This window comes from Notolepis coatsorum, assembly GCF_963971535.1.
Source record: "Notolepis coatsorum genome assembly, chromosome: 4".
NCBI classification, from domain to species: domain Eukaryota; kingdom Metazoa; phylum Chordata; class Actinopteri; order Aulopiformes; family Paralepididae; genus Notolepis; species Notolepis coatsorum.
In genome coordinates this window covers 122,984,071-123,011,581 of record NC_140168.1, presented here as the reverse complement: position 1 = coordinate 123,011,581, position 27,511 = coordinate 122,984,071, and the positions used below count along the sequence as shown (strand labels likewise).

The following is a 27,511-nucleotide window of genomic DNA, read 5'->3' as shown; positions in this document are numbered from 1 at the left end:
CGAAATTACCTACCTGGGTTCCATCCTAGAGGCAAATCTTTCCTGTGACAAAATGGCATCCAATGTAATAAAAAAAAGTCAACCAACGAACTAGATTCTTGTACCGGATCTCCTCTCTGGTAAACAAGAATACCCTGAAGACTCTGGCAGGAGCACTCATTCAAGGGTACTATGACTATGCGTGCACCTCATGGTACCAAAGCACCTCAAAGGCGCTTAAAACAAAATTACAAACATCACAAAACAAACTGGTCAGACTACTACTTGACCTGAACCCCAGAACCCACCTCACCCCTGCCCACTTTGCCAACCTAGGATGGCTTAGAGTAGACGACAGAGTACAGCAACTTGCAATGGGCCTGGTCTACAAGATACACTATACGACCGGGGTGCCCATGTACATGTCAAAATACTTCCCAAAGGTCAGTGAATACCACAACCACTACACCAGAGGAAGCTCAACAAATCATGTTAAACCCAGATTCGGCTCAAACAAGGGACTAAACACGTTTCGCAATTATGCCACAACAATGTGGAACGCCCTACCCAAAGCTGTAAAGGAATGTGAATCCCTGCCCACATTCAAAACCGCTCTTAAAGAGCACCTACGGGAGGCTGCAATTCGAAACTGGCCACCGTAAATGCCCAAAACCCCCACCACCTCCTAATAGACAGTCTCCTCACCACCGCATGTATATATTCCCTCCCCGCCGTATGTATATTTCCCTCCCACCCACCCACCCCCTCCTAATGTACAGTCCCCTCCCCATCATATGTATATACTCTGTCAGGATCTAGGGGTAACAGTACTGTATATTTGAATACCGTTATGTCACAAATGTATCAGTACTAAATACCTATATGTCCCTATGCCATAAATGTCATGTATGTTGTGTATGTCATAAATGTCTATATGAATTGAAAATGGGGGACCCTGATGGAAACAAGACAAACGTCTTTCTCAGGTCTGCATCCTCTTAACAATTGTATGTATTGAGCCGTACTGTATTGTACCCATTCTGCAATCTGTTAAATAAAGTTTTCATTCATTCATTCATACAGTAACTGACTTATGTTTAATCAATACAAATAAACGATGGGATTAGAAACTACAAGGCTAAATTCATTCAGAATGCAGTTGTTTGTTGAAATGTGGTGGCCGGACAAGATTTTTGTAATAATTTCTGTATCAAATATGAAAGATATGAATAATATATTACTTTGAGCATACCCACAAACAGATATTCATCATAAACCCATTCAAGTAAAATTTCAGACAGAATTGTTTTATTACTATCACTATAATTATCATAACTTTTGAACAATAAATTATATTTCTAATCTGTCAGCTGTTCTATATTGCCCACATAATTGTCTATATCCCATACCCTCTAAGTTTCCTGCTAGCTTGTCAGTAAAGTGGTTGAAAATGCAGTTTGTTGAAATGTGGTGGCCGGACAAGATTTTTGTAATAATTTCTGTATCAAATATGAAAGATATTAATAATAATAATCATGATAATCATACAGATATTTTATATCATTTGAAAGCCCTAGTTGTTATCTTCAAAATGGTACTATATATACTTTGAGCATTCATTTTAATAATAAAATGTTGATGCCTAGGGCTAAAGATAATGTGCGATTTTGGCCACTGGTAGCGCTCATGAGCCAGAGACACCTCGGGCCGTGTTCGGTAGCGCAGAAGAAGAAGAAGCTTCAGACACGAATCCCCGCCGGGGAAAACAGTGAAATATTTGTCTCAAAATTCTGTCCGTAACTCCAAGCAGATCAAGCGTGTCCTTAGAATTCCGTCCGTAACTCCAAGCAGATCAAACGTGTTTTTAGAATTCCGTACGTAAATCTAAGCAGATCAAACGTTTTATTAAACACAGATTGAGAGGTGTGTGTGTGTGGATCGTTTTTATGATTGTGGATTCTACTTCTGCGTTTGTTTATTTTTGATAGACCTCTAAGAAGAAGAAGCGTCACACACAAATCCCCACGGGGAAAACAGCGAAATATTTGTCTCAAAATTCCGTACGTAACTCCAAGTTGATCAAGCGTGTCCTTAGAATTCCGTACGTAAATCTAACCAGATCAAGCTGTTTCTAGAATTCCGTACGTAAATCTAAACAAATCAAGCGTGTTTTTATTATTTATGAAACACAAATTGAGAGGTGTGTGTGTGTGGATCGTTTTTACGATTGTGGATTCTGAGGTGTGTGTGTGTGGATAGTTTTTACGATTGTGGATTCTACTTTTGCGTTTGTTTATTTTTGATAGAAATCTACCCCCATATATCTGAATCTAGGGACATATATGGATCAGTGTCAGAAATAGTGTGTCTGTTACTAGGCTTGAGTAAATTGTAATGAACCAAAGGAGAATATCAATTCTATTAAAATGTTTTATTATCTTTGACTGTGAATAACACCATGCTAAAATTGACCAGACCTGAAAAATCTAAGCAAATGAATAAAGGGAAGATGATTAAACAGAAGGTTTTGTAGATACAGTACTGAATTCTGCCATCTTTTTTATAATGTAAATTTCTCCACCATTTTTCATCGTATTGCAACACCGTTTTTTTGCAAGACGTTCACAGAAAGGTAGAGAAACTAACTGCGTTCTGTTTTATGGCAATAACGTTCAGGTTTGTGGGAGATAATCCCAAAAAATAAGAGAAATAAAAAAGTAAATCCAGAAGTCAGATGATTGACAGGGGCTGGTGTGAGCTGGGTAGGGTAGTTTTTCGAAATTCGAAAGCCCTGAGTCTCTTCCTTCAAAAGACTACACTCACTTTTGGATGTGCCACTTCCTCCTGTCAATATGCGCCAGTTTCCGACTCAATGCCCTGAGATTTCTATAATCTTATATTTCACTAATAACAGTTAAAATAATTGGTAAACAAACGTAATGCTGAAAATATACACTTTTACTGTATATCTCGGGCTTAAGAGGTTAACCCTGTGAGGCCCAAATTAAAAAGACATTAGCAACTTCAGAGGCCAGAGGGTGGGACATATAAACACATTTACTATCAAATAGCATTGTGAGGCTGAACAACAGGACCAATTGACTATACATGTGCTTAACATTTTTTAAATAATTTTTTTTTTTTAAATGGCTAAAAGTGATTTTGTAATTTTGCAACCGTGGGTCTCACAGGGTACTTTTTAACCATGTGAGGCCCAAATAAAAAAGACATTAGCAACTTCAGAGGCCAGAGGGTGAGACCTATAAACACATGAAGGGTGCCGTGACTGAAAAAAAAGGTTGAGAAACGCTGGTACCACTCTCTTTGTGCTCTTTGTGGTACCACAGTAATTTTTGTGGCTCTTAGTCTCTGACTGGTTGGCCACCCCTGTACTAGTGTATACAGCCTCTATACAGTGCCACCACGTGATACAATGCAAAACATCTTCCCGCGGGTATGGATGGTGCTGTGATTAACTCTGAATCCAGATCGTTGCTGACTAAGTATGGAGCGACTCGAAAGTCAGCTGGTACAGTCAGCCAGTCATCAAGCGTCAAAAGGACTGTGTGTGTGAGAGAGCATGGATCCTATGGATGTGTGATATGTGATCTGTGGATTCCAAAGACGTATTTAAAACACGTGTGTGAATTAGGGAGTCAGCGTGTGACAATTGGAGAAAGTGTGTGGGACTGGAACTCTATAGAGAGAGAGAGAGAGAGAGAGAGAGTGTGTGTGTGTGTATAAATATGACAGAGAGAGAGAGAGAGAGAGAGAGAGAGAGAGAGGGGAGAGAGTGAGAGAGATAGATGATGGGAGGAAGTATGGAGTGTGTAAGTGTGTCTGTGTGTGTGCGTGTGTGTTAATAACTCACCCTCCACGTGACACCACCAGTTTGACTTTGACTCTGTAGGACACCAGGATCCCCAGGACCTCCTTGTTAGACACATCATTCACTCTGCAACACACACACACACACACACACACACACACACACACACACACACACACACACACACACACACACACACACACACACACACACACACACACACACACACACACACACACACACACACACACACACACACACACACACACACACACACACACACACACACACACACACACACACACACACACACACACACACACACACACACACACACACACACACACACACACACACACACACACACACACACACACACACACACACACACACACACACACACACACACACACACACACACACACACACACACACGTTTGTAAGAAATGCAAAATACCAGTACTATCAAATGGACTGGAAGGGCACATGATATTTGCATCATAGTAACAAAAAAGAAAACGAAATACATCACTCTTTATATGAACATAATAAGGACGAGGAACGAGACAGACGGGACGAGATGCAGACGGGTACAAGAGAGAGGACGCCATCGACCTCGTCAGTCGTCTTTCATCGTCATCGGTCTCTCTCGACGTGTTTCTGCACGTCGAATTTACAACAAGGTCAAAAGCCTCCTAGTGGAGTTCTGCTGACCGTGTTCCTCGGCGTGCTCTTAATTTACCTGCCACACCGATACACACAGCTGATTGTCGCTGATCGCGACAGAAAACAAAGCAAAAGGGGAGCGCGGCCGCGCGTGAAATTAGATCACTTGCGTAAACATGGGATTTGGCCGCGTGACAAACAGACTCATTGACTACACTGGTTATTATCACGGTGCTGCGCTGAGACACACAGGCAGCACGGCACCTGAACAGCAGCACCGCACCTGAACATACCTGTACCCCAATGTTTACACTGCCAAGGACGTTTTGTATGTGTGTGGGCAGGTTAAACATGCGCCTGTGTGTGTGGTGTGTGGTGGTGTGTGTGTGTGTGTGTGTGCGTGTGTGTGTGTGTCTCACATGGTGCTGGAGGCCAGGTTGGTGTCTTCGTGCTTCAGCTTGCCGTCCAGAGCCAGGCCTCTCTTCTCTCTGTTGTTACTCAGCATGGGAGTCAGAGTGTACACCTTACAGAACGTAGAGCTGGGAGACACCTGGTCACTGTAGAGAGAGAGAGGGAGAGAGGGAGGTGGATGGGAGGGTGAATAGGAAACAGAGAGAGAGAGGGAGAGAGGGAGAGAGAGAGAGAAGGAGGTGGATGGTGAATAGGACACACAGAGAGAGAGAGAGAGAGAGAGAGAGAGAGAGAGAGAGGTGGATGGGAGGGTGAATAGGAGACAGAGAGAGAGAGAGAGAGAGAAATGATGGGAGGAAGTATGGAGAAGGGAGAGGGGAAAAGAGAGAGGAGATAGGAGACAGAGGGGGGAGAGAGAGAGGTGGATGGGAGGGTGAATAGGAGACAGAGAGAGAGAGAGAGAGAGAATTATGGGAGGAAGTATGGAGAAGGGAGAGGGGGAAAGAGAGAGAGAGAAAGAGAGGAGAAAGAGAGAGATAATGGATTACATAATTTCCTCTGCAGCTGTTCCTATCCACCTCTATTGTTTCATGCCACGGCTAGCATGAATTAAAATCCAGATGGTTCAGCCAAAATACACCGTAGAGTATAAAGTAGAAATAATATCCAAACACAACCCAATTTTCTTTTTGTTCATTATTTTATCTCTGCACATTTAAAAGGCTAATACCAGTTTTTTCTTTTAACGTGGGTCGTACACATTCACAGCAGAAACAACCTCAAACTGTTGTAGCCTGCAGTTTCTTTCTCCATGATGGAGATGTTTTTGTAGCCATTTTGTGCCTTAGGTCGAGACAGGAAACAAACTCCTTAACCCTTTCACTGCCGCACTACCAAATGGTTAACCCTTTCATTGCGACAATACAGAAGGTTAACACTTTCACTGCCACATGACAAAGGGTTAACCCTTTCACTACCACACTACAGAAGGATTAACACTTTACTACTATCTACTAGTGTGATAGTAAAGGGTTAACCTTCTGTAGTGTGGCAGTGAAAGGGATGACACATGCGTACCGTACAGAAAGATAAACCAAAATCAATGTGTGATAATAACTCAATTGAGACAAGACAGTCGAGTTTGAAAAAAGAAGGAAAGTATAAATTAAATAAAAAGGAGAGGAGGGAAGAGGAGAGGAGAGGGAAAGACTTCAATGGAAGTTCTGCAGTAACTGGACTTCGGGATGATAATAGGGTGATTCCAGGGTACTGCGACATGATTGGTCACCACCAGGGACGGACAGGTCAGGGGTTCGGATTGGGTGTCATTTCACATTGGTTGCCTTTTGACGAGGCCCCATTGGCTTACTCACCGCGAGGAGGCGTGGCCCACAGCCTTGCTGTAGATATCGCTGGCATAGAGGATTACCTCAGTCACCTGCGACACTAATGAAGGAGCAACAGAGAGAAACTCATAGAGATGTAATGTACCATGAACTCTCTTCCATTATGTTATCAAAAGGGGACACTGAAAGCGAGAGGGGGGGATGGGCAGAGCTGTGGATAAGAAGGTGGGTGAGCAGCGTGACACCACCAAGACGTCATCAAAGCAGGACCAGGTGAATTGGACCATGTGACCACGGAGCGGCAGAAGCGAGGGTTATATGCATATAATAACGGGGGGATATGGAGAGGAAATTGTGGGTACGCCAAAAAAATTTACACAAAAATTATGACAAAATAACAGGAAAAGGTATTTTAGAGAGTATACACGTTGGGACGTTCTCAGTTTACATTCATTCAATGACGCAGGGATGGACCAGGGATGTTGGGAGGACACACAGTGGATATAAACAGAGCTGTGTAGCACAAACACCGCCAGGGTTTTACAGGTTCGATTTCCACCCATACTAAAAATGTATGTACTCATGGAAAGTTATACTTGATTAATCCCTGTGGAGAAATTATTCCTCTGCTTTTTGACCCCAACCTAACCACTTAGAGGCAGTGGGCAGCCGCAGACGGGCGCCCGGGGAGCGACTCCCGGTTGTAATGCCAGTAGCTTGCTCAAGGGCAACGGCAGGAGTGTGTATACCTAGAACGCAGTGTTGGGAAAGTTCACTTTCTACACGAACTAGTTCAGTTCACCGTTCACACATTTGAAAATGAACTAGTTCAGTTCATAGTTCATAATTCAAACATTTTAACTAAAGTTCATGGTTTCAAAAATGAACTCGTTTATAGTTCTTTTTTCAATTACGTTGCTGCGAGCTATTATTTGTGAAAATTATTGCCACAACCTATATAGAACCACAGACAGCAATCAGAATACTGGCATTTCTATCACACAGTGATTATTTATCAGTGTTTCACCTACCATTGCATTGAAGGGGCGGCCCGCGTCGCGCATAACAAGTCTCTCTCTCCGCACGTAACACGCACACACCGAAACCTTTCAGTGTGTGTGTGTGTGTGTGTTGTGTGTGTGTGTGTGCGCGCCCGTCCCAAATCTGGCACACTTTTGAATGAAGTGATAGAGCGCTGAGAATGAGCGTGTTCACAATTACGCTCATCTAGCGGAAATACAGTACGTTCAGTTCACGTTCGCCCAAAATATGAACGAGTTCATGAACAATAGGTTCATTGAACGCATTCAGTAACCACAGGAAACCCACGCAAACAACGGTGAGGACATGCACACTATCCCAGCCCAGGACCTTCTTGCTAAACACCTAAACACTGCACCACCACGCCGCCACCTCCACTGGGCATGGATACTGAGTAGCGGATAGAGAGAAAAGAACATGTAGTGTACATAGAGCAGGGTATAGAGAGGTCACAGGATAGAGAGAGAGAGAGCTATGGGCTACTCACTCAGTCTGTGTAATATACTGTAAAAGGGACAACATGGACCCTCTTTTTCTATAATCTTTATAATTGATCCTATATTGAGCATGTTGGTCCCTATCAGTCAGTCTCACTCCAAATCATATGCAGGAAAAAATAGGGTCCAGGTAGAAATGACAGGAAGGCACCTGCCACTTGTTCCAATGCAAATTAACTTCAAGGTTTTCCAGAGAGAGAGAGAGAGAGAGAGAGAGAGAGAGAGAGAGAGAGAGATGAAACAAGGAAGGAGAGAGGATGGGGGCGGGTTACTCACTCAGCTTCAGCCTGGGCTACGGGACACTTGTACTGAGCCGTGGAGAACAAACAGATATCAGCATACTGACGCACTGTAGAGAGGAGAGGATAGGAGAGGAGAGGGGAGGATGGGAGAGGAGAGGAGATGACAGGAGAGGAGAGGAGAGGAGAGGAGAGGAGAGGAGGAGAGGAGGGGAGAGGAGAGGAGAGCAGAGGAGATGACAGGAGAGGACAGGAGAGGAGAGGAGAGGAGAGGAGAGGAAAGGAGAGGAGAGGAGAGGGGAGGAGAGGAGAGGGGAGGGGAGGAGAGGAGAGGAGAGGAGGGGAGGAGAGGAGAGGAGAGGAGAGGAGAGGAGAGGAGAGGAGAGGAGAGGAGAGGAGAGGAGAGGAGAGGAGGGGAGAGGAGAGGAGAGCAGAGGAGATGACAGGAGAGGACAGGAGAGGAGAGGAGAGGAGAGGAGAGGAAAGGAGAGGAGAGGAGAGGGGAGGAGAGGAGAGGGGAGGGGAGGAGAGGAGAGGAGAGGAGGGGAGGAGAGGAGAGGAGAGGAGAGGAGAGGAGAGGAGAGGAGAGGAGAGGAGAGGAGAGGAGAGGAGAGGAGAGGAGAGGAGAGGAGAGGAGAGGAGAGGAGAGGCCTGGGTTAAAACAGCAGGGTACACAAACACACTTGAACACATGCAGACATTTACTCACTCAACCCACAAATAAACAAATCAGGAGTAGATACAAGGTAAACACAATAGGAGAAAATACTCAAGCATGTAAAGTACATAGAAGTTTGCAGGCAGGGCATGACCACATGTGTGCTATATCTCACATACAGAGCATCAAATGTAGGGAGTAGTGTGTGTGTGTGTGTGTGTGTGTGTGTGTGTGTGTGTGTGTGTGTGTGTGTGTGTGTGTTACCAGAGATTTTGACCCGTTTGACGGTCTTGGTAGAGTTGTTGGTGACGTGGACGTTGACGCTGATGGGCTCACCATGGTAGTAAAGCTAGAGAGAGAGAGAGAGAGAGAGAGAGAGAGAGAGAGAGAGAGAGAGAGAGAGAGAATTTGTCACAGAGCTCTGTGTGTGTGTGTTTGTGTGTGTGAACCTCAAATTGTCTGGTTTGAAACCCCAAATTGCTGTGTTTCAAACCTTTTTCCCACAGACATGTTGAAGAAGAAATGTTCCCATGACTCCAACCTTATGTTGCAGAGCACTGCGCTCACTAACACATGGTTTCACACCGTCAAGTATAATAAACTTTAAGTATAGTGTGACTCATCAGACATATACTGTGTCTACTGTCAGAATTCATTTCATTTGAATTTGAAAAGATACAATTAAATGGTTGCTTTTTTATATAGCACTTTTATCCAAAGCGCTTTACAATTTGTTGCTCACATTTTTACCCATTCACTCACACATTCACGGCGGAGGCAACCAAGCGAGGTGCCAACCTGCTCATCGGGAGCAATTAGGGGTTAAGTGTCTTGCTCAATGACACATCGACACGATGCCCGGGAGGAGCGGGAATCGAACCGGGAACCTCCGGATTGCCAGACGACTGCTCTACCTCCTGAGCCACTGTCGGCCAATTGATTAGACTAGGTAGAATGTAAATAAATGGGGGCTGTCAAAGTTAATGCTTTAACTTTGGAGATTAATTAAAATTATTTAAATCTATGGAGTGAAAGATGTTCAACGTTCTGAACTTTCAGCAGTATCTTTGCTTGTTCTTTTTTTGCATTGACTATGACCTTTTTGAAAATCATCTGACATGAAGATGGAACACATTTTTGTTGATAATATGATTTATATTACTGGTAGTTCATACAAGACATTATCGTCCTCTAAGCCAATCTGGACTTTAACATAGGCCTGGGTTGTTTTTATTTCTGTTAGCGCCACGGATACAAGAAAGAGGTCTAGCTGAGTCAATGTTGATGGTTTTGTTGAACATTTGTACGTCACAGGAGAGAAACTATATTCAAAGAAAGCTATTAAAATAGTCTTTGAATCTAAATATACTTTCTTTGTGTTGATTTTACATTAATTCCATGATTTTACTCAAGTAAATATCTGTTACAAGCTTCGGTCTTAAATAGAAAAATGCGATTTTTAATCTAGATTAATCTAGATTAATTACAGAAAATCTTGAGATTAATTAGTTAAATATTTTGTATCTATTGACAGCACTAAAATAAATAAATAAAAAAACACAACTGATGAATGGTAAATGGACTGAATTTATAAGGCACTTTACAACGTATGCCTCATATTCACCCGTTCACTCACACCGACGTTGGAGGCGACCATGCAAGGTGCCGACCTGCTCATCGGGAGCAGTTAGGGGTTAAGTGCCTTGCTCAAGGACACTTCGACACTCTGCCGTGAGGAGCGGGAATCGAACCGGGAATCTTCCGATTACCAGATGACTGCTCTACCTGATATGATATGATATGATATGATATGATCTAATGTGTTGTGATGTGATGTGATGTGACATTTTTACTTCTATTTTTACATGCTATACTATTTTATTTCATACTTATCTTTTGTCTAGCACAGTCTCTGGAGCGTAACAGAAAGAAGCATTTTGTATAAAAGTATTCTGTACTTCTGTATGACCACTATTAAAGAAACTTGAACTTCAACTTGAACTTGAAATGGTATGTTATGATATGATATGATATGAGGTGAACATGAAAACGCTTCACTGGTTCTTGTCCCTTTTTTCGTGATTTCTGAAAAATTTGTTTGCAATGCAAGCCAATAAATGGTGTTACAAAGCACAGCCCAACGCACTAATGATCATTTCCTACTGCCACTACCCATAATACAACACACAATGAACTTGTTAATTGTGTCAATTTTACGCCTGCTTTATTCTTAGGGACAATGAATAGCCCTAGTACATATTCTTCAAGGCTTCACATGAGTTTTAATAGACCACAAACTCTGCTGGAAACCCCATATAAAATATTTGTGTTCAAAGTTAGCAATTTTACGCCTGCTTTATTCTTAGGGACAATGAATAGCCCTAGTACATATTCTTCAAGGCTTCACATGAGTTTTAATAGACCACAAACTCTGCTGGAAACCCCATATAAAATATTTGTGTTCAAAGTTAGCGAGAAGTATTGGTATACTGGGCAAGACTAGATATGACCTGAATCAGAAAACTCTATATACATTGTATTGCACACTCATTGTACCATATCTATCATATTGTGTTGAAATACTTATAAAAGCAACTTATAAAAGATATGCACACTGCAAAAAAGAGCCATACGGATAGTACATCATGGTAGATATTTAGATCACACAAATAGTCTGTTTGTAAAGAGTCAAACATTCAAATTCATGGACTTAATCAAATTCAAAACTGCACAAATTATGTTTCTGGCAATAAAAAACGAATTACCAAGCAACATTCAAAAATGTTTCATGGCTAGAGAGAATGTTTATAATTTTAGCTTTAAAATAACCTACTGTACGTATAGTACAACTCTTAAAAGCATGTACATTGCAGTTTGTGGGGTATCACTCTGGAATGGTCTGGATGTGAGTATACAATTAAGCAATAATATCAACCAATTTAAAGGCAGCTATAAACACACACTTATGGACACATATAAGAGAGAGGAGCTTGAGCAGTAATGTGACTGCTGCCTAATATATATTTCTTCTCATTTGGATATATAAAAAACGACTTTTTAGGGCTGACCTTCAAAGCTTTTTTTGGCAATCGAAACTTCGGGGCCCGGCTTCGATTTTAATTCGAAGCTGCAAAAAAAAGTTATGTTGTGGGACTTGTACAGCACTTTGGTAAACTTTGTTGTTTTTAAATGTGCTCTATATAAAGTGGATTGGATTAATTAATTAAGTAGCCCCTTTCGTGACTGTGACGCAGCCAACAAGGTTTCACTCGGCTGCGCTGCCTGGGTGCAGTGGGGCTGCTCTCACAGCCAACGACATGACATTACATAATTATGTTGCAACCTTCGTCTATCAAGCAAACAATTATATAAATATTTATATGTAGTTGATAGAGACAAAGGCAGAATTCGACTTAATTAAGCACGTTTTATTAAGACATATTTTTATATGGGTCGGGACACTTTAAAAAAGCAGCACAATGAACACAAATCTGTCCGTCTTAAATAACAAACGGCATTGCTTCGCTTCTTCGTCGACATGTCTGCTGCACATGTCCTTGTTGTTTTCAACACAGATAATCTCCACGTGCTTGTTGTAGAGAGGTGGAGTCGAGGCGCCGCTTACTTTCGTTTCATTGGAATGGAGGCGGGAAGGCGCCGCTTACTTTCGTTTCATTGGAATGGAGGCGGGAAGGCGCCGCTTACTTTCGTTTCATTGGAATGGAGGCGGGAAGGCGCCGCTTACTTTCGTTTAATCGGAATGGAGGCGCAAGATTTTGGAGGCAAAAAAAATAATTTTAAACTTTGCTTTTTTTTTTTTTTATGTTCGAAGCTTCGAAGCTTTGAAGTATTTAAGACAGCCCTAGTACTTTTATTTAATTTTTAATTATTTGTTATATTATTTTTATTTGTATTATTATAATGTAAAATATTGTAAGGAAGGGGCAGGGCTTGATACATTTTTTTCTTCTTTTTTTATTTCCCCCTGTCCCTTCTCGAACACTTATTGAACTGTATGGAAATAGTCTTTGACTATTTACCTTTTTGTTTACTTAAACTTGTTTTATGTTTCTATGTTCGAGACAAATAAAAAATCAAATCAATCAATCAAAAGTGTGTGTGTGTGTGTGCATGTGTGTGTGTGTGTGTGTGTGTGTGTACCTCTTTATCCAGCGAAGCCTCTAGATGTAGGGAGCGGTCTGACATGAGGAAGCTCCGGGTGGTCTCCACCATGGGCTGGGGCCCCGGCTTCTCTGGAGCATACTGCACCTTCCGGATCACCAAGCGCACAGAGTTCCTACACACACACCCCACACACACCCCACACACACACACACACACACACACACACACACACACCCCACACACACCACACACACACACACACACACACACACACACACACACACACACACACACACACACACACACACACACACACACACACACACACACACACACACACACACACACACACACACACACACGTAAGTACATACGGACGCATGCAAAATATGTGGGCATACACAAATTCACTCATTCAAATAGACTTAGGTAATTTTTTTTTAACTATTTTTTATATTATTTTATATATTTATAATACTGGGTGTCCCCCAGGGGTCAGTATTGGGTCCGCTCCCATCTATCTCACTCTCGGCACAATCCTCCATCACCATGGGGTCCATTTTCACTGCTATGCCGATGACACACAGGTCTACATCTCCTCCAAACCCACCACTGCCCTTCCCCCCACCTCCCTCACCGCCCGCCTTGAGGACATCAGGGCCCTCATTCATCAACGTGTGCGTAGAATATGTTCTATTTCCACACGTAAGCACAGAATGTAGAATCAGTGTACGCACAGGAAAATCGGGATTCACCACACGTGCGTACGCAGGTTCTACGCACACCTGTCATGATGAATATGACTTTGATCCTACGTTTGAGCTCGTGCACTGTTTTAAGTATTTGCATACCAGAACCGCCCCGATTAACCATATACGGTAATGGACACCCCCATGAAATGTGGAAGAATGGACTAAACCGAGGGTGTTGTACACTGTCGGATATTATACCTATTAACTTCCTAAAAGACCATTGCTGCCTGGACACCGCAAACACTAATAAAGACCATCAACCACTGTTTTGCCATTGCCCGTTAGTGTCATTAATGCATGCTGGAATAAGATTGCCTTTCTTAATTTATTTTTAATATTAATAATTATTATAATACAATAAAAGACAGCTCCGTCTTTTAATACACATATATTGTACAGTAACATCAAATAAATACTACAGTCCCCGCTGAAATAAAGGTTCTGCACCACATACCAGCAGTGATCTACAGCATAAAAGATAGCCACTTTATAATACTATTCTGAGTAGATAATTCATCTGTATCGCAACAGAGTCACGGATCTGGTCGGGGCAGGTATCATTATGTCGGGAAAATCCTTATGAAATAAACAAAAGTGAATTAAAGAATTTAAAAACAAAGTTTAGTGTAACTGAGGGGTACAATTCCCTGACTGTATTGATAAGTATGGTATCATTAAACCACTACCGCTTGTACTTTAACTTCTGGCCATCCAGTACATGATATAGATATGATGAACACTTTCCCACCTGATGAAACGAAGTCCACACAAATGTATAAATCGAATATTTTATATAGCAAAGGGTATATACAACGTTCACTTAATGACATTTATGATTTGAAATGCACTTGTAAGGCAAATGAGTATTCGTAGGTAAATCAACATTGAATGTCCAATCTCTGGTTACGCAGGGAGCAAGTATACAACCTGGTTCTTTAGGGAACTATAGCGATGGTACTTAAATGATTATAGCTGGATACACTAAAGGGGGGGTCCCGCTGGTTGTAAGACAGTAGGGGGGGGGTTAGGAGAGCCGCTGGCGGTATCCCATCTGGCCGACGATTTCTTGGGAGAATTCAGAGTGCTGAACACGGTGCCCACAGAACCTCGGTCCACAGATGAATACAGCTGGGCCCTCTGGTGGACGGTAGCTGCCGGTCCACAACGAAGAGACGTGAGGCGACCTCACTCGGGGTAGAGCGCCGTCTCACCTGGACTCCTCTCGGGGGGGTAGTTCCAACACTCAGCAGTGTTGGCTGTTATCCATGGCATAATCAAAGCACCCAAAGCACGTAGATAATCCAAGCCGTGGAAGGCTCGCCGTCGTCCGGGTAAAGTAATCCAATGTACAGGTCCACTCGTCCTGGCCCGGAGCTCCTCGGATGCAAGCACCACACGTGGTCTGCCCAGCCTGGTTAAGACTCCAGATAACGTCAGGAACGATGGGGGTACTGCTCACTTTATAACTCTAACCGAACGATGCACCATACATAATAGACTATTATTGACTTAATAGAAATACGTCCCACTCGACGGTATAGTGCCAAACTATGACAATTCAACTATTAATCCACACGATGTCTCAATGCCTATTCTGAGGCCAAGTAGGCCTTACTGCACCACACGTGCGTCGTGGGTGAGGCTTCACGTCTGTTACTAGGTTGGAGGGTAAAGGACTAATGGACTAAAAGAAAGTTCTACTTTACTTGCGCCATATATATATGCGCTGTGAACAAATAGTACCATTCGTATTTCGCCAGACGTATTCCTACGCGGAACCGGGCTTGTAACGACATGTTCGTCGGCACGATTGAACTTGAACCAAGGGGCTTGGCTGCTGGCGCCAGGTTCTCGTCCAATGGTAGAATGAAACTATTATGGGCTGTTAGTAGACTAAAGGGATATTCAGTGTATATTGTACAAGGAATATACAGGGGATATCAAACGATATACAAATACTATTAAATATATATCCATAAATAAATATATATATTCGGTTTAATCTGATCCTTCACAACAGCCGCCCCCTAATTATCCCACCTAATTAGCTAAACAGAGACAGATTAACCGCACTGTCTACCACTCAAGGTCCGCTGTAAGGGTCAGTCAACTCACAAAGTCATGGGGTCATGGTCATCATCGATAGTGTCTGGGAGTCTGGGCAGTTCTATTAGCCTCGCCACGGGTCGTGTGTAAGTTCGCCCTTGGACGAGCACTTCAGCTGCTCGGACCTTGCCATCGGCACCGGTGATCACTTTGCTTACGCGGCCAGCCGGCCACATAGCTCTGGGTAGTGACTGGTCGATAATCATGACGACTGTTCCTTCTGTCAAATTGTCTCTCTCTTTTACCCACTTCTGGCGGGTCTGTAGAGACGGTAGGTAGTGGAGTAGAAAGCTGTTCCAAAACTTGTCAGCTAGTACTTGACTGTACCTCCACATTCTTCGGCCGTTCGCTTCTTCAGGCCTGTACATTGTCTGGGGTAGCGCAGGGTCTAGCCGCCCCATCAAGAGTGTGTTGGGGGTGACTGGGTCGACATCTGCTACATCACTGGAGACGTAGCCGAGGGGCTTGGAGTTCAATACTCCCTCGATCTCCGTGAGGACTGTCATTAGGACTTCTTCCGCCACAGTCTGGGCCCCAAGCACGGCGTACAGGGCTGTCTTTATAGAACGTACTTCTCGTTCCCAGGTTCCACCGAAGTGGGGTGCGTTCGGGGGATTAAACTGGAAGTCAATCTGGGATGGAGCGAGGTGGGTCTTAAGTTCTGGGCCCATAGCTTGGAAGCTCTCTCTCAGCTCTCTTTCTCCGCCTTTGAAGTTTGTCCCGTGATCAGACAACAATGTAGACGGTTTTCCTTTCCGTGATGTGAATCTTCGGAAGGCCATAAGGAATGAGTCTGTGCTCATGGTCGGAAGGAGTTCGATATGTATCGCTCTGGTGGTCATGCATTTGAATACAATACCCCACCGCTTCTCGGTTCCTCTTCCTCTCTTTATATACAACGGGCCAAAACAGTCCATGCCTGTGGAGTGGAATGGCTTGTCGCCGAGTCGGAGGCGACAGGGAGGTAGGTCAGCCATCCGGGGTATGCTGGGCTGCGCGCGCCACTTTCGGCAGTCTAGACAGGTTCGCTGGAAGCGTCGCACCGCTTCTCTTCCTTGAAGTATCCAATAGCGACGTCTGATCTCCGCGAAGACTCTCTCTGCTCCTGCGTGGTGCACATCCTCGTCGTATTTCTTTATGATCAGCTCTGTGACCTTGTGTCGGCTGTTCAAGACTATCGGGTACTTAACGTCATCCGGTAGATCGGGGGCTCTCCGCAGGCGACCACCCACTCTGATGAGATTATGGGCGTCACTCTCGGGTGCCAGGTGGAGCAGTCTGCTGTCTGATGGGACGGGCTTTCCTCCCTGTAGACAGTCTAGCTCATCAGGGAACGAGTCTCTCTGGGCTCGTTGTAGTAGAAGAAGTTCTGCTTCTTCGTAGTCAGCTGCTGAAATGTCAGTGGTGGACTGAATCTCTGGGTGGTGCCACAGGAATGTCTTTAGCTGCGCACTCTGTAGGGTAATGCAATCATCTATGTTGGGGTCTGTGGAGGCGACTGTGCTCAGTCCACAGAACATAGGTTTCTTGTTCTCAGCCTCCTCTTTACTCGCTTCCCGTGGGGTGGGCGTAGGCCACTCTTCTTCCGGGAGCTTGAGGAATTCTGGTCCGTCACTGTAGATGTTGCGACGGGTGAGGTCATCCAGGGACATTCCCCGGGTGATGACGTCAGCTGGGTTGTGTTTGGTGTCCACATACCGCCAGCTCGCTGCTTCTGTTAACTCTTGAATTTCGGTGACTCTGACTCCCACGAAGACTTTGTATCTGCATGAATCAGACTTGATCCATGTGAGTACTGTCATGGAATCTGACCACAAGATTGTTCTGTGCACCGGAATGGTGAGTTCACGTTGGATTAACGTGGCTAGATGCGCTCCTGCTAGGGCTGCGCAGAGCTCTAGACGCGGGATAGATTGTTGCTTTCGTGGGGCTATTCTTGAGCGAGCCAGGATGAAAGCAGTGTGTATCTCTCCTCCCTTCTCTTGGGCACGCAAGTAGGCCACCGATCCATAGGCTACTTCGGAGGCGTCACTGAAGACGTGTAGATCCATCTTGCATGTCTCTGGCCTCACTGTGGGTGGGAAGTAGCTGCGGCGTATATTGACGCCTGGGAGTGAGCGGAGTTCCGTCTCCCACTCTCTCCATGTGGAGGCAAGGTGTGCGGGTATTGGGTCGTCCCAGCCCTGGTCCTTGTCCCATAGTGCTCGTACAATCATCTTTGCCCTGGTGGTGTAAGGTAGAATACATCCCAACGGGTCATATTGTCTGGCGAGTGTTCTGTACACACTCCGTCAGGTGGTCGGTATTGCCGTCGACCTTCCCTGCTCCGTGGTCAGGGGTTTGTGTCTATAGTGGAGCGAGTCTGTTTTGAAGCGCCAGACTAATCCTAGTGTCATTTCTTGGGCTTCTCCTGGGATGGTCGCCATCCAGGTCTCGCTGCTGGCAGCCTTGTCCGCGGGGGAGAGGCTGCGCAATACGTGCGGGTCGCTGCTGGCCCACTGCCTGAGATCAAAGCCGCCTTTGATCAGGGAGGCGCGTAGCTTGATTAGGAGAGCCTCGGCTTCTTCTTAAGTCGAAACGCTTTGTAAACAGTTGTCCACGTAGAAACTGTTCTTCACACTGTGTCGGACCTCTTCATCTGCTGCTGGGTCCTCTGCGACGTGTTTCTGTAGTGCAAATGTAGCACAACACGGGCTGCATGTGGCTCCGAAGGGGAGGACTTCCCACTGGTAGATGGCTGGGTTCTCATCTCCGATCCTCTCTCTCCATAGGAACCGCAGCAGGGGCTTGTCCTCCTCCACTAGTCTCACCTGCAGGAACATCCCTTTGATATCCCCGCTGATAGCCACCTTGTCCTGGCGGAAGCGTAGTAGCACGCCTAGTAGAGAGGGGCCGAGTGTGGGGCCGGGCAAGAGCTCTTTATTCAGATTTTGGGATCCGATCGGGTAGCTGCAGTTAAACACAATGCGATCCTTGCCGTTGTGGTGGACCTTGTGGTGCGGCACGTACCATGATTCGGTCGTCTGATCGGCCTCTTTAATGTCAATCTTTGTCACGTGTCCCGCTGTGATTAGCTTCTCAATCTCAGTGCGGTACACACTCTCTTGAGCGGGGTCTTTGGCTAGGCGCCGCTCTGTGTTCAATAGATACCGCTCCGTGGCATCTTTCTTTGCGTGAAAGGTGGGCATTCCCTCTCGCCTCAGGAGTGGAGTTGCGTATCTCATCACTCCGCCGACTGTGACTCTCTTTGTCCCTTGCTCGAGGAGGTTGATGGCGTAAATGTCTTCTTTAGAACGAATGTCTTTCTTTTCGTTCTTAAAGGGCATTGTCTCTAGTGTCCATAGCCTCTCGACATGCTGCAGGAGAGTGGTGTCTTCTTCTGTCGCTCTGGAGTGGAGGCAGCTAGTGGCTGCTGTTCGGTTGAGAGATTTAGCGAGGGGGCCTTGTAGTGTCCACCCTAGGCGGGTCTCGACTGCTGCAGGACAGCCTCGGGGTCCTGTATGGACCCGGTCAATCGGGACGATGAGGTCTGCATGGTCGGAGCCTATCAGCAGGGTCGGGGTGGCGCCGTCTATGAGCGGGATAGGTAGTTGACGCAGGTGCACATATTTATCCATCAGCTTGGCGATGGGGTAGGTGTACTGCGATAGTCCTATTTCTTGGCTGGTGAAAGCATTTGTAATCCTATACCGTCGCTCTGGCTGCCCGCTTGCTGCGATAGTGAAGGAGACATTCTCGCCCTTTATCGTCTTTAAATCTCTTCTTATTGTCCGAATCGTCATTTGGTTCTCGCTCCCCCGCAGTCCCAGCTGGGCCGCAGCGGACGCGAGCAGAAGGGTCTTCTCTGACCCGTCATCAAGGACGGCGTAAGTGTCCATGACTTTATCTTGGTAGCTCAATGTCACACGGACTACCTTTAAGAGCACTTGGGCGCCACTGCTGCTGGCGGGGTCAATGTACATGACTTGCTGCTCGATGGTGCAGGTGCAGGCCTTCTTCTGTTACTGTCGTGTAGTACATCTAGATGGGCTCCGTCACACCGACTGCACCTTTTCTTTAGGCGGCATTCGGCTGCCATGTGACTGCGCGCACATCGGTAACAGCGCCTGTTGGACTTTATCCATTGACTCACTTCTTCTGCATTCATCTTTGTGAACAGGTCACATTGTGACAGCCAGTGTTCCTTCTCGCAGTAGGGGCACACCATCTTCCACTTCTCTTTTCTCGAGGGGGTACTGTGGCACTTACTGCTCGGTACTGACTCTGATTGGTGCATGACAGTCACCGATCTTCTTCCATCGTTTATTCTCCTGGGTCCCTCTCTGGAGCTTGGCGTGCTCCGCACGAACGTATCCAGTCGTAAGCTGCTGACTTCTCTCGCCAGGAAGTCGGCTAGATCGAGGAGGGATGGTTCGGGACCGTTAGGATCACGGTGGTCTCTCTGCCGCCTAAAACGCTCTTGTCTTGCGGGTGGCAGCTTCTCTAAAATCCTCTCGACGTTAGAGTTGGCGTATAGCTCGTGCATGCCCTTTTCCCGTTGCGCTCCCAGCATCCCTACCAGGGACTGCACTTTTATCGACAGGTCGTCTAATGAGCAATTGTCTGTTGCTGGGGGTAGGCGATCAATATGCCTTATCTCTTGGATTACGTAATCCCATATACGTCCATATCTCTGGTCCAGCGCTGCTAGAGCCGCGGTGTATGGGGTCGTAGAGGTGGCATAGGCTAGCGCTATATTGTGCGCTCGCGGTACTTTCAGGTGCTTCAGTAATATTGCATACTTGTGGCGTTCATCAGCGACATCCACCATCATTGTCTCTAAGCACATCCGGAGCTCCGTGTACTGTGCTCGATTCTCATAGGTGAAGTCTGGAAACGTCGGCGTGGCAATGTATGACGCCGTGGATGGCTGATACATCGGCGAGCGTTGGGGGAGAGACCTCCTAGGCGAGTCTCCTCTTGCGCCTCTCTGTGGGCTGGTACCGGCAGGGTACCATGGCCCGCTGGTCCAGGTGCTATTCCTCGGGGCTGGTCGTGCGTCATGCTCACCCGTGAATAGAGTCGGGGGTCTGTAGCGCAGCGCCGCGGGGGTATAGCCTGGGCTGTACTGGACCTCCTGGTCCGGTGGAGTACTGTGCTGTCGTCGGGCTTGGTTCTCCTCCTCTCCCTCTTCTTCTTCTATCAGGTCCTCTAGATCCTGTAGTCGTTTATTTAGCTTCTCCGCAGTGTATGCCGCTCCTTCCTTGTAGCTGGGTCTCGCTTGGACCGGTCTGGGAAGGGGGTCTGCGGGGGGTATAGGCTTAGTCTGTTGGTCAAGTTCAGGGTCGCTTGCTCGGTTAGGAGACGCTGCCCTTGACTGTTGTCTCGACGAGTTCCTTGAACCCCTGGCGGAGGGAGAGGGTGTTGCCTTGAGGATCAGCTGCTCCATTAGTTGCGCTTGTAGCTTGTCGCGCTCGGCTTCGCGCTTGGTGAGATCTGCTTCTCTTTGGGCACCGGCAGCGGCGCGCTGTGCGTCGGCCCGGTCTCTTGCCATATTCTCTTCCGTCTGAAGGCGTCTCATCTCCAGGCGTATGCGCTCTTCTTCGCTCCGTTGCTGCGCTTGGAGTTGTTCGCGCTCGATAAGCATCTGTGCTTGGAGTCGATCGCGTTCACCCTGAAGTCGATCGCGTTCAGTAGCGGCTGTCAGGCTGACGAGGAACGCCTGTGATAGCATCCTCTCCGCTTCGCTGGGGGAAGACGGTTGTAGAGGTGAGCCGCTCCTGGGTGAGCCGCTCCTGGCTGTACTCGTTGGGGAGTCCTGGAGCTCTATTTCCTGGTCGCTCTCCTCCTCTTCTTCCGTGCAGAGTTCTCTCTCTGTAGGGTTGTCTTCCTCCCGGGGCTGGTCGGGGACTACTTCTTCGGTATTGGCGGGGGGTAAAGGCATGTCAGCTCCCTCCTGGTCCCCACCGTGAGCTTGGTCAGTTACATTAGAACCCACTAGGGCCTCTGTGGTCGGGGAAACCTGGTCGTTAAGGTCAGACATAATTTTACTTTCTACTTTTACCGCGTTTACCGTTTGTCGAAGGCTAGGTAGTTGACTGACAGCGTAATCCTCTAAGTACTGAGGTGGCTGTCGTCTGCGCTGCGGGCGTTCTACGTTAGGAGGACCGTTTCGTGGAGTGTTCATCATAGGCCATTTCAATATTAATAACACTATATTAATATTACACTAGTTACCCTCCGGCTCGAAGGACCAATTGTAACTGAGGGGTACAATTCCCTGACTGTATTGATAAGTATGGTATTATTAAACCACTACTGTCTATGTACTTTAACTTCTGGCCATCCAGTACATGATATAGATATGATGAACACTTTCCCACCTGATGAAACGAAGTCCACACAAATGTATAAATCGAATATTTTATATAGCAAAGGGTATATACAACGTTCACTTAATGACATTTATGATTTGAAATGCACTTGTAAGGCAAATGAGTATTCGTAGGTAAATCAACATTGAATGTCCAATCTCTGGTTACGCAGGGAGCAAGTATACAACCTGGTTCTTTAGGGAACTATAGCGATGGTACTTAAATGATTATAGCTGGATACACTAAAGGGGGGGTCCCGCTGGTTGTAAGACAGTAGGGGGGGGGTTAGGAGAGCCGCTGGCGGTATCCCATCTGGCCGACGATTTCTTGGGAGAATTCAGAGTGCTGAACACGGTGCCCACAGAACCTCGGTCCACAGATGAATACAGCTGGGCCCTCTGGTGGACGGTAGCTGCCGGTCCACAACGAAGAGACGTGAGGCGACCTCACTCGGGGTAGAGCGCCGTCTCACCTGGACTCCTCTCGGGGGGGTAGTTCCAACACTCAGCAGTGTTGGCTGTTATCCATGGCATAATCAAAGCACCCAAAGCACGTAGATAATCCAAGCCGTGGAAGGCTCGCCGTCGTCCGGGTAAAGTAATCCAATGTACAGGTCCACTCGTCCTGGCCCGGAGCTCCTCGGATGCAAGCACCACACGTGGTCTGCCCAGCCTGGTTAAGACTCCAGATAATGTCAGGAACGATGGGGGTACTGTTCACTTTATAACTCTAACCGAACGATGCACCATACATAATAGACTATTATTGACTTAATAGAAATACGTCCCACTCGACGGTATAGTGCCAAACTATGACAATTCAACTATTAATCCACACGATGTCTCAATGCCTATTCTGAGGCCAAGTAGGCCTTACTGCACCACACGTGCGTCGTGGGTGAGGCTTCACGTCTGTTACTAGGTTGGAGGGTAAAGGACTAATGGACTAAAAGAAAGTTCTACTTTACTTGCGCCATATATATATGCGCTGTGAACAAATAGTACCATTCGTATTTCGCCAGACGTATTCCTACGCGGAACCGGGCTTGTAACGACATGTTCGTCGGCACGATTGAACTTGAACCAAGGGGCTTGGCTGCTGGCGCCAGGTTCTCGTCCAATGGTAGAATGAAACTATTATGGGCTGTTAGTAGACTAAAGGGATATTCAGTGTATATTGTACAAGGAATATACAGGGGATATCAAACGATATACAAATACTATTAAATATATATCCATAAATAAATATATATATTCGGTTTAATCTGATCCTTCACAACATTTAGCATATTAAATTGTTTTATAAGCTTTCTGAGTAGATAATTCATCTGTATCGCAACAGAGTCACGGATCTGGTCGGGGCAGGTATCATTATGTCGGGAAAATCTTTATGAAATAAACAAAAGTGAATTAAGGAATTTAAAACGAAGTTTAGCATATTAAATCGTTTTATAAGCTTATAGCTTTTTTCGTGCTGATTTGAGAGGGTCCAGCTGCAGAGCCGGAGAGCAACTCTCAGGGCCAAGATAGCACTTATACTATTTTGAGAGAGACAGCAGAGAGACAGACAGCAGAGAGACAGACAGACAGACAGACACTGTTCCACAGTGTGTGTGTGTGTGTGTGTGTGTGTGTGTGTGTGTGTGTGTGTGTGTGTGTGTGTGTGTGTGTGTGCGTGCGTGCGTGTGTGTGACTACTAGTCTAATAGTAGAGACTCAGCCCCCCCCCCCCCCCTCTGGACCACCTCCTAGTAGAGACTTCTCTAGGAAGAAGACGAAGATGAGGATTAAGGCGAGACACTGCAGGTGAATAGGCAAATATACCTTTTTTGTTGATTTTGAGATTCTGTTATATTTTGCTTCCTAAACATGTCTTCTAGGAAAATAGTGACAATAAAACGTCAATAACACACATTTAGTTGTTCATTTTACTTCATTTTTCCTTATTGCATCCATAAATGTCCACATATTTAATGGGGAAGTGCCTCATTTGCATATATAAACATACATTTCAGAAAACTTGTCTCTACTAGGAGGTGGTCCAGAGGGGGGGGGGGGTCTCTACTGGGAGGTGGTCCAGAGGGGGGGGTCTCTACTAGGAGACTAGTGGTCACACACACACACACTGTGGAACAGTGTCTATCTGTCTGTCTGTCTGTCTCTCTGCTGTCTGTCTCTCCGGCTCTGCAGCTGGACCTTGATCAAATAAGCACGGAAAAGCTTTTAAGCTCGTAGCTCCAATTTGGGTCCCAAATTGCGGTACAAATGAAGGAGGTGTCTCGGGTAGTGGACTCTAGTTAATATTATGTTCTCTCTGCAATTAGACTGCCCCTCATTCATCCCTATCTGATGCTATCTCTGAAAACAGTTCCTGCGAGCGCAGTCAGTGCACCCCATAACGCTATATATATAAACCTGCATTCATTCGGAGAGAAAGACCTATTCCACATGCTATTTAGGGTTTGACAATAATTACACTAATATCGCTATTTCACAATGAACTATAATGGATTACGGGGTCATACAGAACACGCGCCAGTGTCTTTATTTCCGCCTTGAAACTAATGCAGAACTGAGGAGTGCTTATGCGTAGTGACGATATTCTACCACTGGGCGTCAGCTAAGTGTGCTCTGACCTGTGCGTGCACGTAAGCACGGAGTCAAGTTCAAGTTGAAATTGATGAATCCCACTCTTTGCTTAGAAATGATCGTACGCACAGGGTAAGCACAAATCTGTGCGTAAGTCAGGTTGATGAATGAGGGCCCAGGAGCGGGATGAGCAGAAATGTCCTGAAGCTAAATGGCAGAAAAACTGAGGCCCTGCTCATCGGCTCCAAATCCACCCTCACCAAATCACAAAACACCCCAGTTCCAAACATCATCATCGACGGCTTCCCTGTACCTTCCTCTTCCCAAGTCAAAAGCCTCTGTGTCATTCTGGACGGTTCCCTCTCCTTTGCACCACACATCAAAAACATCACCCGGATTAACCATCTCCATAATATCTCCAGACTCGTCCCCCATCTGTCCCAATCCAGCACTGAAATCCTGGTCCGCTCATTTGTCACATCCCGAATTGACTACTGCAATGCTCTCCTAACTGGCCTTCCCACCAAACTCCTCAACAGACTCCAAATAATTCAGAACTCTGCTGCCAGGATCATCACCCGCACCAACTCATCCGACCACATCACCCCTGTTCTCATTCAACTACACTGGCACCCTGTGTACTACCGGATTGACCTTCTACTCACCTTCAAAGCCCTCCAGAATCTAGCCCCCATCTACATCACTGACCTCCTCCAGGAATACCCCCCCCCCCCCCACACCCTCCGCTCATCCTCTACTAGTCTACTGGACTCCTATCCGTCTCCAGATCACGCCTCAGCACCATGGGTGCTCCCTCCACTCATCCTCTACTGGACTTCTGACCATCCCCAGGTCACGCCTCAGCACCATGGGTGCTCCCTCCACTCCTCCTCGACTGGACTTCTGACCATCCCCAGCTCACGCCTCAGCACCATGGGTGCTCCCTCCACTCATCCTCTACTGGACTCCTATCCGTCTCCAGCTCACGCCTCAGCACCATGGGTGCTCCCTCCACTCATCCTCTACTGGACTTCTGATCATCCCCAGCTCACGCCTCAGCACCATGGGTGCTCCCTCCACTCATCCTCTACTGGACTCCTATCTGTCTCCAGCTCACGCCTCAGCACCATGGGTGCTCCCTCCACTCATCCTCTACTGGACTTCTGACCATCCCCAGCTCACGCCTCAGCACCATGGGTGCTCCCTCCACTCATCCTCTACTGGACTTCTGACCATCCCCAGCTCACGCCTCAGCACCATGGGTGCTCCCTCCACTCATCCTCTACTGGACTTCTGACCATCCCCAGCTCACGCCTCAGCACCATGGGTGCTCGAGCTTTCAGCTGCTCGGCTCCCAGACTCTGGAACTCCCTGCCCCCACATGTCCGACAGTCATTCAAATCCCAACTCAAAACCCACCTGTTCAAACTGGCATACTCACTATAACTGTACCCTCTGTGTCACTGTTTTATACTTCCTGTTTTATTTTTAACTTCGCTGACACTTTTGCCAAGACCACTGTTTTTAATTTCTTGTTTTGTTTTTATGCCCTGTAAGGTGACCTTGGGTGTTTTGAAAGGCGCCTCCAAATAAAATGTATTATGATGTTATATTGTGTTGACTGCTGTAGTGTGTTGGTCATGTTAAATAAAAACGACATTAACGTAACTACTTTGTGGTCAATTATTAATGTAATGTTAATAATGCACCAGGTTAGAGGGTTCCTTGTACAATTTACAGCATTAGTTCTCTGAGAATGAGAACTGAATGTAATATGTATGGTTTGCTGCTTTTATACATGCGCTGATGAATGTGAAAGACTCTGCATACAGCTTCTTTATTTAGATTTTTTGGCTTTTCTGTATTTTTCACCCATCCCAATTTAGTCGTTATGCCAATTCCCTTCCTGGTCGTTGCGCGCATTCAATCAATCAATCAATCAAATTTATTTGTATAGCACGTTTAAACATGACGCTTGTCAACCAAAGTGCTTCACATAGCTAAGCTAAGTACAAAGAAAAGTATAAAATAAACAGAATTTTTTTATAAAATCGACAGATAGACAAAGGAAAAACAGAACAACACGTCAACAAGTACGGCAAGAGTCAAAGTGAGTCAGGGAAGGCCAGGCGATATAGATGGGTTTTGAGTTTTGATTTAAAAGACTCATTGCCCCACTGTCGGCCTGGGGAGGGTGTAGAACTACCACATGCCTCCTCCGATACATGTGGAGTCGCCAGCCGCTTCTTTTCACCTGACAGCGAGGAGTTTCACTGGGGGAACGTAACACATGCAGAGGTTCACGCTATTTCCCCCAGATCCCCTCCCTGCTGAACAGGCACCCCGACCGACCAGTAGGAGTCGCTGTTTACAATGACCAGGACACATACCCCACCGGCTTCCCACCCGCTAACACTGCCAATTGTGTTAGTAGGGACGACTGACCAAGCCGAAGGTACCGCTGACAGCTGGATTTGATCCCAGAGTCTCTGCGGTGGTAGGCGAGTGCTTAGTCCACTGCGCTACCCAGCTGCCCCAGCATACGGCTTCTTATCGACAGGGGCGTAGGATAACATGTGGTGGTGAAGGAGGCTATTATTATTATTATTATTATTATTATTATTATTATTATTATTATTATTATTATTATTATTATTATTATTATTATTATTATTATGTCATCATGTAGGCTTCAGTGGGTTAGGTTTCGGTCCTGTGGGAACTACTCGAGTGGCACCACTCTGCCATGTATACATTTTTATTGATTCTCCAGATCAGTGGTTCTCATAATAGGCCATGGACCCGCAGTTCATTAGATCTTGTGCCCAGGGACTTCCCATTTGAGAAGATATTTGTTAAGATATTTGTTAAGATTGTTGTTATGATTCAGTTGAGAATTCCATAACTGTGTGTAGTAGGTGT

The 27,511-nt window shown here is 46.0% G+C and overlaps 1 protein-coding gene across 1 annotated transcript in view; it reads right to left on the bottom strand.

The window, feature by feature from the left end:
* The window catches only part of arrb2b (arrestin, beta 2b), a 259,148-nt gene that overhangs the window by 13,978 nt on the left and 217,659 nt on the right, over positions 1-27,511 (bottom strand). Inside the window, exons 7-11 of the mRNA XM_084312624.1 lie at positions 12,828-12,963; positions 8,931-9,015; positions 8,046-8,118; positions 4,894-5,031; positions 3,851-3,934 (exon numbers count right to left, since the gene is read on the bottom strand). Of these exons, the coding sequence (XP_084168750.1) occupies positions 3,851-3,934; positions 4,894-5,031; positions 8,046-8,118; positions 8,931-9,015; positions 12,828-12,963 (516 nt within the window). The remainder of the gene's footprint in view (positions 1-3,850; positions 3,935-4,893; positions 5,032-8,045; positions 8,119-8,930; positions 9,016-12,827; positions 12,964-27,511) is intronic.